Genomic DNA, 12231 nt, shown 5'->3' with positions numbered 1-12231 from the left:
GGACTTGTGCGTGTTCAGGTTCCTCAGGTGGTGTTGAACCTGATCTTCTCTTACAGTGGGAGGGACTTTGCTCCTCCAGTCCCTATCTTGCAGGCTGTCCCCTCAAGAGGTGTGGGAAGACACTGTCAGCGAAGACTGAGGCAAAGAAGTCGTTGAGTACCTCAGCCTTCTCCTCATTCCTTGTTTACCAGTTTGCCAGTTTTGCTCGTAAAGGGGAGTATGCTTTCTTTGACCTTCCTTTTCTGGCTGACAGGAGCCCTTCTTACTATTCTTTGCATCCCTTGCCATTATCTGTGCTGGTTGTGGAATGATAAAGTAGTAAAGATTGGAAACGACCTCTGCAAATAATATGGTCTCCAAGTTAGAGCAGGTTGCTCGGGGCCTTGTGAAGTCAAATATTTAATGTCTTCAAGGATGGAGACTTCACAGACTTTCTGGGCAACTTGTTCCAGTGACTGGCAGCCATTATGACAAGAAGACTCTTCCCTTTATCTAGTTGAAATTTCCTTTGTTTCAACCTGTGTCCATTGCCTTTTTTATTAGCACTGTGTGAGTCAGATTCATTAGGAACAGTTTGTCCTTGGTGAGTCTGTGCAGGCTATTCCCAGACACCTTCTTGTCTTTCATGTGCTTTGACATGTCTTTTTAGGAGAATTCAACCCATAGTCTTGTAGGTATTGAGAGTCAGCCTATATTGTAGTTCCCCAGATTGTTCTTGTTTTTATTGAAGATAGGTGTGATGTTTGCGATGTTTGCAATTTTTGCCTTTTTCCAGTTGTCAGGTATCTCCTCTGATGGTTATGACCCTTCAAAAACTATAGAGATCACCCTTGCAATCACCTTGGCCAACACTTTCTACTCCTTCTGAGGCATCCCATCTGGTCCCATAATCTCAAAGATGTCCAATTTCATCAAGTGCTCCCTGACTTTTCCTCAATATGCTGTGGGTAGTGTCTCAGTCTTGCAGCCTTTATCGCTAGACTAATGGATCTGGAGGCTTGGGGGCAGATGTTACAGTTTAAAAAACAAACAAACAAACAAAACCCTGAGACTGAGAAGGCGTAGAGTACCCCAGCCTTTTCTGTGTCTTTTGTCACTCAATGTCCTGCCTCAGTGAGCATTCATTAGCCTTTCTTTTGCTACTGTTGTATTTTCAGAAAATCTTCTTGCTGCACATTGCATCCCTCACTAGTTTGAACTCCAGCTGAGCACTGTAAACTATTTTTTACTATGTATTGCCAAACTGTACTGAAAGTTTGGAAAATCTGAAAACAGAATCCAGAAAACTTGCAGATTAAGGAGAAAAGCAAGAAGTTAATAAGAATATCAAACCACAGAAGGAGCACATAACTTTGTTTTGATATTTAGGCTTCTAAATACTTTGATATATTTTATTAGATCAAGCAAAAGTATCAGCTTCTGTTATTATGAACAGAATAGGGCATTTACTTGTCACCAGAGATTTCAGTAACCTTTAACTATATATTTCCAGGTTTGGGAAAGGAGTGTTTTTGTGGTTTTGTTTTTATGTAGTTTTCAAGGGTTGCATTGGGAAATTGGAAAATGGACTAGAATATACATCTGAAATGTGCATTGGAATTACAAATTACCAATGTGGAAGGACTGTAAATATGTAGGATTTGAAATCAGAATACTCTTGACACTTTGGAGCTGTGGTCTGAAAAAAAATGCAGGTCAGTAGGAGTAAGTGTTGGATTTTTACAGTGGTAGGTGATCAAGCTGGGATATGAGTGGAAAGCTGCATTTTCACAGAAAGGAATCTGAGAGTTGTAATAACCCATTGCAGTTTTCTCTGCAGAAAGACCAAAGTCACACTGACATAAATTAATAGTGCCGCTTATAAAAAGCGTGAAGTAGATCCTTTGCTTTTCCAGTGGTAGAATGGCCTCAGCAGGAGTACTGTATTCATTTCGTCCCATTTGGACCATCTCATTTCAAGAAATGTGGACCAGACAGAGAAGGTTCTGAGGACAGCATGAACAGGAATCTAAGAGTCTACCTGAATGGGCAGACTGAAGGAACTGGGGCTGTTTACTCTGACAAGGAGAAGATAAAGGAGAACCCAGTAACTGATCTTAAATAACTTATATGCAAAGAAGAAAAGGCATAAACTCTTCTTGTTCTGGGAAAAAGAGAGCTTAGTAGCAATGAATATTTAGACTACATATTAAGAAGAACTTGGAAGGGATAAAGATAGTGAAGCATAGGGGTGGATTGCCTGGAGAAATGGTGTGATCTCATTCATAGGAGGTTTTTAAGAGTGAGTGAATAAGGAACTCTAGGATTATAGCTAGACTCAATGTTGGTAGTAAACAAAATGGCTCTTCAGAACTCTTTCAAGCATTCACACAACTGCTAGAATGGCTATTATAGACTCCTCAGACAAACTTTTCTTGTAGCAGTCTTTCAGAGTTTTGATCAGGCAATCCTTGTACACAGAAAGGGCCTATGTACTTTGAGGTGTTAACTTCCATCTCTTTGAAGTAATATGGATGATGATAATTTCTGATATTTGTTCTGGAGTTGGCTTGGGGCCTGCCTTTCAGGAAGTTTGACTAGTTCTGGGCAGGAATCATAACTGATGAATGCACACTTCCATCAGTACATATTTCCAGTCATGTATTATCTTCCATCTACCGTTTACAATTGAGGCACTATCAAAAGTCTCCTGTTCCAAACAGAAGAGTTCTTTTATCTGGGAGTTGTAGAAATACTCAGCTAGGTCTCTATGTATTTCTCATTTCTAGGATTGGGATCAACAGTGTTTATAAACAATGTGGATTTATGAATGCTAATACTTCTTTCATCATTCCAGCTGGTTAGGCTTGAGAAAAGTTTGTACATTTCAACTTGTGGGATGGACACTTTGACGTGAGAACGCCCACACTGAGTCAGACTTAAAGCTCCATCTTCAGTAGCCTGTCTCTGACTGTGGTGGTCAATCACAGATGCTAGGGTACAGAAAAAGACAAGTAATAGTGGTGGGTCCCCAGAACACTCTCCCAAACCTTCAATAACTAGTGGTTCCAGGATTCTGTGAGCCAAAAATTATGTCTTTGTATATAACAACCCTTAATGAATTCCATTACTTGATCCAGGAGCACTGATACGAATTCAGCCTACAGAAGTTATCTGAAGATTCACAAATAGGTTCAATGATTCTAGTGGTAGGCACTATTATTCAGACTCCTTAATTAGGCAGTTACAGCTGTCCAGCATTATACTGTAAAAGGAATAGAGTGTCTGTGTCTGCTTGGCTGTTGACTGCTCAGAGGCAGATCTTTACAGGTGGTTGTAAACGTAGTCTGTGTCATCTCTCTGTCTGTAGCTAGGACATCCTGAAAAGTTATCCATTATTTCACCATAGACAGCTTAAGTCATTGCCACTCAGTAGTCCCTAGTTAAGCAACGTTTTCTTGATGAGGAGAAGATAATTACTGTGTGAGAGAATCAGAGATGAGACTGAGTGCACAGGCAATCCAAGCTTTGGAAACTTTTTCATATGTAGCATTTTCAGAAACATCCAGGCCTACATGTAAGTTAATATATTATGGAAAGCACTGACAGATGATTGTAACCTTAAGTTAATTTAGCGAGGCATATTCTTATTTGGAGTTAAACTATTGGGCTTTTGTGTCAAACTTCATAGATTATAGCTCAGAGACTTTCAAGCTGGTTGAGTGTCTTTTTGAAAGGTTAACCAGTTCTACTGTGCTTTTGTCATGGGAACTGTAGCAGCTTACAAAAAGTTTTCAAGTCTGAAAGTACAGAAAACAACCTAAGATGTATCTTAAACACATTCATTTTTAATTTCCAGGACAGAAAAAGAGCTTTCGTCAATATCATGTTCAATTCTTTGGAGATGCCCCAGAGCGAGCCTGGATATTTGAGAAGAGCCTTGTGCCCTTCAAAGAAAAAGACCAGTTTGAACAATTATGCCAGGAAAGTGCAAAACAAGCCCTCACTAAAGCAGAGAAAATAAAGGTAAGAGGCTACCAAGTTGGACAAGATATCCAGGTTTTATTTTACTGTTACAGGTATGTACAGATACAAACAGATACTCTAGAAAACTTTAAAGACAGCTTGTTTTACAGAGACTTGTAGTCTTGTAATTCACTTAGAGCTGCAAATAATGGGATGATTTACCACTGTTTGTTACTTATTAAAAATCAGTACTCTTCTGCTTTCTCATTGATTCATGCATGGTATCAGTGCTATCAAATATAATTCCATTTGAATGTCTGAATTATAGTTATACATTACACTTAGTCTCTTGCAGTTGTTTTGTGTTAATGTTGGGATTTGAAAATCACAAGTGGGCAAATTTCTCACACTGTCATCTTATCTTGCAGATGTTAAAGCCTGTTTCAGGGAAGCTGCGGCCACAGTGGGAGATGGGTGTTAAGCAAGCAAGTGAAGCAGTAGGCATGACAGTGGAAGAACGGAAGGCCAAGTACACCTTCATCTATGTTAGGGACAGACCTCATCTTAATCCTCGAGTGGCAAAGGAAGTTGGCATTGCTGTGGAACCATTAGAGGAGATAGATGAGTCATCTTACTCAAACGAAGAAACCACTCCAAGTCTGAAGTCGATGAAGGAGTCTGGCATTCCTAACAAGAGGAGGAGAAGGACATCAAAATTGTCTGCCACTGATGATATGCAAGAAAGCAGTCAGTCGGGGACTAAGAATATTACTCCTCAAAAGTCATCCGAACAGGCAGAATCCAAACGAGGGATAGGCTCCCCTCTCAATAGAAAGAAAACTCCAGCATCTACTCCGCGAAGCAGAAAGGGCGATGCAGTATCTCAGTTTTTGGTCTTTTGTCAGAAGCACAGAGATGAGGTTAGTCTCTTTTAGCTGTTATTGTTGTTGATTGCCTCTTCTCATTTCTGTACTTAAAGGAACTTCTTTGGTTGACTAAACATAGTTGTTACTGTAGAATCCGTAATACTCTGGGCTTGACAAGGTATGCCTGCGTCTAATCTTAGTCTAGACAGGAACAGAGAAAGAAGGGAAGGTAGATGAGCAATATGAACAAGATAGTGATAATGCCATGGTACTTGAAGCATTTTGTATCTTCCTGCATGATCTAATAGTCCTTTCTATTAGCCATAATTTTTTAAATGTATGTAAAATGTAGTAGATATGCATACATATGCTTAGGAAAATTTTAAGAAGGTTATGCTGTTTATGGCGATCTACTCGTAGTTAGCTTGCACATTCTGTCTGAAGATGTGGCTCAATTCCTTTGGTGTGTTCCCTTGTCTTTGAACTCCTCAGACTCCATTTACCTACCTAGAATCTTTTGCTGAGCTTCAAAAGAAGCTAGTTACCAAGGCTTGTTAAAATCTCTGTCAGTGTGCAATCTGCTGGGACAGAAACTAGGTCCTCTTGAGAGGATTACACTCCAAGACAAGGTAGAATAAATAAATACCTTAATATCAATATTTCTTAGGAAGACTGTTAGAGGTATAAAAGTAGTACTGTTCTAGCTTTTTACTTCAAAATCATTACCATAATTTTTCTTCCTTACAACCCTCTGCTCCATCTGCAGTACAGTTCCATGCACTGAAAGAAGCATGAGTTCTCATATTTTCTTTTAATTGTACTATTCTATAATATCCACAAAAGGACCAGAAAGTTAGTGGTGACTTTGTCACACTTTTTTGGTTGACTTCATTATAGGATATTTGTGTTAGAAAACATTAATAGATATGAACTTTATAAAAGAAAAATTGAAAAATGTTTCTATTGTTTGAAAGTTAACTAGTTGTGGTTCAATTTAGGATCTTTTTAGATCATTGCAACTTAAGCTAATATTGAGAATGAAAATGAACACAGCATTACATATACCTTTTAGTGGCTTTCGTTAAATTGCAAAAAGGACTGGCAGTTCATTTTGCTGGCTCCAGAAAGGAAAGGGTTTTGTAGCCAGACTATTAAGTACAGATTTTGGTATATTCATTATGAAAAGCTGTATGGGTAAATCATCTGTCTCATATTTGAGAGACCCAAGCTCTATTTCCAGTTCTTCTATAAGTAACCTTGTGTCTTGTATAATGGCAAGGGGGGATTTCCTTAGCCTTTAAGGTAGGTAGCAAGAAATCTTATGCAGTATTAAGGGACATGAAATTACTTTTGTTGAAGAAACAAGACGATTATGACTGGTTTCATGGACTCTTAGCCAAACATATCTTACCACAGAAGAGACATGCTGAGTCTCTGATGTTATATTTCTATTTTCTGTGCCAGTTATCAAGCTTCATTCCCTACTATGGTTATACTGTAATTCTCAAATTAATAGATGGAAAATATGAAGACTATTACAATATTTGACATTGAGGAATTGCTTTGTCTTCAGTGTCTTTTTGAGAAACTGAAAAACTTGCATAAACTTGAAAATCACATTGATGATAGTGGCTAATATTGCACAGAATTAGGAGGAAGGAAGTTTTAAAATATTACATACATTTAGAAAGAGGACAGCCTACCATTTCTTCCCGGAATACCTTTTAATAACACCAGTCATGAAAACTGAAATCCACATGATTGTGTGATCCATTCTAACGGGTACAAAAGCATTTCTGTATGTAGAACAGAACTCTGTTACAAAAGCTTAGGATACCAGGTAACTGCAGATAACAGTCCCTCTGACTGATCAGGGATGTAGAACCTGCCTTTCCATTCTCTCAATTTAAAGTTAACTGGCAAAGTGGGGAAATACCATTTGAGATATTCATGGTTCTTGCACGGAACCCAAGTTACCTGAGTTTAGTTAATGCCTGCAGCCTGTCATGTTGCTTTTAAGTTGGCAGTTTTGTGCCTTCGGTGGAAGGTGGAGACTGTATCCAAAGCAGTATTCGGTGTTTCCCCTTCCATTAGACTTACCTGGTTCAACTTACATGATTTGCTTTGTATCCAAGCATTTGTCTTGTTGCTGTTGTAGATGTTCTGATGCTTTGAAAGGAGTGATAACATTGACTAAAAAACAGGCCTCTTTTTGAGCTACCTGCATTGGTGGCATCTGAGCATTTAGTATATGGCTACTTCAGTATTTGCATGTAGAAACTTAGAAGAAAGGAAAACTATGGATCCAGAAGAGGCTTTCAGGCCCCCAGACTTGGGAAGTGATGGAAGTGGATGGAAAGGAATGACTGAAGACTTCTTTTTGGGGGCCTTTTAATAGTCATGAGCTCTCTTAAAAGTAGACTCATTTCTGCTCTGTCTTGCTTGGAGTCCAGATTTGTAAAGTAATAGGATTCGTATATTGGTTTGGTTTTATTAATTACTACTTTTTGTGTTACTTTTTCTGGGGATAGGATAGTGAGGAATAGTTGAAATTTTTAGAAATTAATGATGGCTGCTGGAAGACTGGATGAGCTGCCAGAAAATGTTTTTTAATGATTTAAGAGGCATGCTTCCCTGAGGGAGCCATTGAAAGCTTGGAGCACTTTGTAGTGGCGCATGAAGTATTTTATGCTGTTACCAAAGGAGTAAAGATATATTTTTGTACTATTGGCATTCTGTGTGCCTCCTCTGTGGAATATAACCATTGTAATTATTAGAAGGGGGTGTCTGACTTGAGATAAAGATATCATTAATGAGAGGAAACAGCTCTACTGTTTATATTATATCACTGATTTGGGTCTTAAGCCTGTTTTGAGGTAAATTAAGAAATAATTTCACTAGTAGGGTTTACAATTGAAGATTTCTGTGTGCATAAGGAGTTGTTCAACATCAAGGCAAATAGGAGTGAAGATAATATGCTCTGCTTGGATGAGCTAGGACGTGCCTGATCTAATTATCATGTTTTCTACACCTACCATGACATTAATTTCCAGATCAAAGCAAAGATCTTCCATGTGTTCTGTAGCATCCTGAAGGATTAAGAACCATGGGTGTCTTTTGCTTGTTATTTAACAGCACTCCTAATCAGTTGAAAGTTGTTTTTATTTGTGTTTTGGTGGGACTGGAGGTGGTGTTAAATTCATTTGTGCAAAGAAAGCTATAAGGTATTTCTTAGAGAATTAAATAACTCCACGCCCTAGTTGAGCACAATGAACATAGCAGCAATGGTCAAAATTTATGCTAATTTCTTACCCCTCCTATAAATGCCACTTCTTTAGGGAATCTTGTGGGTCTGTCTATGTTCTCCCCTCTCTAACTTTTTGGACGTTGCTGGATTTTAACAAACCTTAAGTAGAGGTTTCCAAAGGTAGTGGTATTCTACAAGCTTTATGCAAATAGATCGTGCCACTTAAAAGCAAGAGAACTCTTAGTACTCTGCTGGGGGAAAATTACAGCATGAATTTCCCTATTAAACACTGAATAATCCCAATGGAAGGAAGGTACTACAACTATTCCAACCCCTGGAGAAGCTTCAGTCACATTTGTATCTTGTTTGACAACAGGAAATGCAATTTTAAGACACTAAGTTGTAAGAAATTAGGTGTAATCATTTCCACTTATCACAGAAAATTTGCATTTCTGTTCTGTTGAATAGTGTTACTGTTTGAACACTTGGCTTTGTTGGCCTAGTTTTTATTTTGCTCCATCATTTTGAGGTTTTGATTGCATCACCTCCAGTAATAGGATTTTGGAGATGAGATGGGAGGGATTGTTTTTAAAGCTACAGTTTCATTTCTGTAGATTGCACAATCGTAGAGCTTTCTAACTTCTATGATTAATCAAAACTAGTTTTTCTTAAGTAGAAGCATGGGAATACTGAAGAGTTTGTGAGGATTTTTTTCTCTGTTTTTAATCCTGGATTTTCTGTTTGTTTTGAATAAACTTCTAGAAACTCTCTTGGAAATTCCATGTTGATGGCTATTATGTGTCATGCTGATATTAAGAAGAAATGCACAGCTTTTTGAGTTCCTAATATCATATAGATAGTAAAAATGATTAATTAATACAGAAAAGTGTTGCATCAGATGCTAGCTTGTGTAAATCGCTTTGCTAAGAAAGGTGCAATGAGTTCTATGTTTAATGAGTTCTCCTATGAAGTGATGGATGTCTTTGTACACAAGCATGTATTCCAGTGTTGCTTGACTGTCTTTTGTGGTATAGATTTAAACTTCATCAAGAAATAATACAGTGTTTTTGAATGACCACAAGACAAGATTTACACTTACTCTGTTTTTGAATGTTAAAAGGCAATTAGATACTTCCAATATGGTTCTTAATACTTCTGAATCTGCTAATAGATTGGGGGGGGGAGATGTGGTTATCCAAAGAAAAACTGGATACAGAATGTTTTAATCTAGTTCTGTCTACTGCAGATAACTTGTTTGTATCCAGTTTTCCAAAGCAATAGAAGTATGTACGCCATTCTTTTCACTTTTTTTAATACAACCCTATTTCTGCATGTATAGGTGGTTGCTGAACATCCAGATGCCTCAAGTGAGGAAATTGAAGAATTGCTCGAATCGCAGTGGAACATGCTTAGTGAAAAACAGAAAGCTCGCTATAACACAAAGTTTGCCATAGTGACCTCTCCCAAATCTGAAGAAGACTCTGGTAAACGTAAAACTGTGCTAGTGTACTCTAACTAAATTTGATATACATAGTGGTGTTAAACTAAGCACATACTTGAGACCTGTAGGGAAAACAGCTTTCACTGTTTTCCAGTTTTAATTCTTGGTGTTTGTGCCAATAGCAAAGGAATGCCAATGGTTACAATAAACGCAACCCATGAAGTCTACATTTCTTGCTCATTGTTCTGAAAAGTTGTTATATGTAAACCTTCTACTGTTTAGAGATTGCTGATTTCTCATTCTTCTTCTGCCCATAAGCAGCTGCCATTGCATCCACTGCCTGTTACAGGTGGATGGTGGGAAGGGAAGATGGAGTGTCACTATTAGTAAGATTTGAGTTGTTTTTTTTATAGAATAGTTAGGAAATGGTTTAAAAAGTTTAATCAGTGCTACACCTTTTCTTCATATATACCTAAAGTATATTGCCTCATGTCATCGTCAACTCAGGAGGAAGTATTCCAGACTTTATTCTGAAACTTTCATCCATTTGGCATTTTATTGTGTTACTCAAAAGTTTTTAGGACATTGTACAAGACTGCAAATACTTTTTTTTTTTGCTCCTTTTATTTTTTTCTTGCTGTTGTCTAGCGTTTGGTTTTGATAAACAGTCTCAATTATTTTGCAAAATATTTGAAGGGTTTTGGGGTAACTTACTTGAGAAAGAAGGAAGAAGATGGTTCGGCATTTGCGTGAACTTTATCAAATTTAGCTATAATTTTCCAAATTGAAATAGCTTCACAGCACTGTAAGAATACTTATGGAAGTATTAGAAACCAACAGGTGCTGCTTTGGGCAATGACAAGAATGAGAGGGAGTGTTTGAAAGTTTGTGAGATTTGGAAAACCTTGTATAAAAATGGCAGTCAGTTTTGTTAACTATCTGTGTGTGTGTGAAATAACATCATTTTGTGGAAAACTGAAAAGCTTTTAATTTTAAAATTTAAGTGTCAAATATTTGGATATCAGTTTAAAAAAAAAACACGTTCTGTATCTCTCAAGGTTCATCATTGAAGAATATTGGAGAGGCCAAACGTAAAGTGTTTCAAGACTCACCTAAAAGGAGATCAAGATCCAGAAGTAATTGAAATTTGTGTTGTGTGCAAATAGTTCATCATTATAAGTAGCTATTGAGTGTATTTTTTTATGTAATCGCCCACGTATCATAATCTCTTTATTTTATCTCAGATGTTGTCTTCCTTGACATTAGAATTTTAATGGATCCCAAATTAAATATCTAAACACTGTAGTGCTGAATTTTGTTCACCTTCCTCAGTGTCATATTGCAAGAAATGTAATTGAAATTGTACCTGTACCAGGTGTTTCTAGTACATATATTGTCTACATTTATAGTTATCTACAGATGAAAACATGTCAGTTCAATCATTCCCCTACCCAAATCCTCTTATCTTAAAACTTGGAAGAATATTGTGGGATTTCTTTTGCTGGCTTTTTGTAAGTAGCAGGTTCTCCTGGAGCCATTTCAGTCTGCTTTGTGGATTCAGGGTCTGATAATAGAACATGTCCTAGATTGTTTAGTAAGAACATTAATTTTAAAATTATCCATATTTTCAAGTTGCTATATTTTTAATATTTACAGCTATTTGTTCCCACTGGAATAGAATGCTTGTAGCTGTAGGGCAATTTTCAGTTAACATATTTGTGCCCCTTGAGCTTGCAATCTTCATACTAATAATACTCTGTAGCTTCATAAACTAGAGAGTACTGGAATAATGTTGTTATTTCATCCTGATGAAACAGACCACTTCCTAAAGCTTCATCTGTCTTTTTGAGGTAGAGCAAGTGCAAACAATAGCTGAACTTGTAGAAGGGTTATGTAGGTTAGTCACCAACCTTTTGTAATTTAGCAGCTGCTTGAACTTTACAGTGAACGATCATCTAAATACGTGAATACGTCCGTTGGTTTAAAATGACCAATGTGATTCTGTTCTTGGGATTTTGGTTCACAAAGGAAGGGGATCTTATGGTCTCCTGTAAAATATAAGTAGCTTGTTATAATCTGGAACTGCCATACCAGAAAGACAGAATTAATCTGTACGGTTGGTGATACCTTGTCTTTTCCAGAGGCCCCTTTATAGATGTCTCCAGTATCTTCATCTGTATCATTTGGAGAACATAAAGGAGACTTAAGGAGGGGACTTAAAAATTCATTTCAGTGATAAAGACACTGTGACAAAGTGGCGGAAGAGTTAAAAGCTGTATAGATCAGTCACATGCAGTCTGACGATAGGAAACAAATGTTGAGCAGTAATATTCAGATCTTAAACTAGTGCTTATACAGATAGACTCATCTTTCTAAAATAACTTGAGTTTGAAGCAGTTGATTTGGATGTGTTCTAGAGTTAGTTTTCAGCACCAGAAACCAGACCTTTAAGCATTAAGAGGTCATCAAACTGTGTTAATGTTTAACCATGTTTTAAAAACTAATGACTGAAAGAAAAGTAACTTAAATAACTAGACCAGTTCAAAATAATTTGAAAGTGGGTTTTAGATTATTTTTCATGTAAGTTTCCCCCATCCCCCATCCCAAGGTAACTTACATGGAAATAAAAGAAACCAAAAAAAGAGGACAAAGGAACCTACAGAAGATTTTGAAGTTCAGGAAGCACCTAGGAAAAGACTCAGGATGGATAAACAGAATAATCGGAAGGTAAT

The 12231-nt window shown here is 37.3% G+C and overlaps 1 protein-coding gene across 1 annotated transcript in view; it reads left to right on the top strand.

Moving 5' to 3' along the window:
• Positions 1 to 12231, top strand: part of NSD2 (nuclear receptor binding SET domain protein 2) — a gene marked incomplete at its 5' end in the record, with an annotated part of 60428 nt that overhangs the window by 18339 nt on the left and 29858 nt on the right. The window contains 5 exons of the mRNA XM_081999763.1: positions 3839 to 4005; positions 4374 to 4865; positions 9398 to 9542; positions 10558 to 10635; positions 12108 to 12226. Coding sequence (XP_081855889.1) covers positions 3839 to 4005; positions 4374 to 4865; positions 9398 to 9542; positions 10558 to 10635; positions 12108 to 12226 — 1001 coding nt within the window. The remainder of the gene's footprint in view (positions 1 to 3838; positions 4006 to 4373; positions 4866 to 9397; positions 9543 to 10557; positions 10636 to 12107; positions 12227 to 12231) is intronic.

This window comes from Phaethon aethereus, assembly GCF_964289735.1.
Source record: "Phaethon aethereus genome assembly, chromosome: 4".
In the NCBI taxonomy this organism is placed as follows: domain Eukaryota; kingdom Metazoa; phylum Chordata; class Aves; order Phaethontiformes; family Phaethontidae; genus Phaethon; species Phaethon aethereus.
The sequence above is the reverse complement of the archived record's forward strand: the minus strand, read 5'-3'. Positions and strand labels throughout refer to the sequence as shown.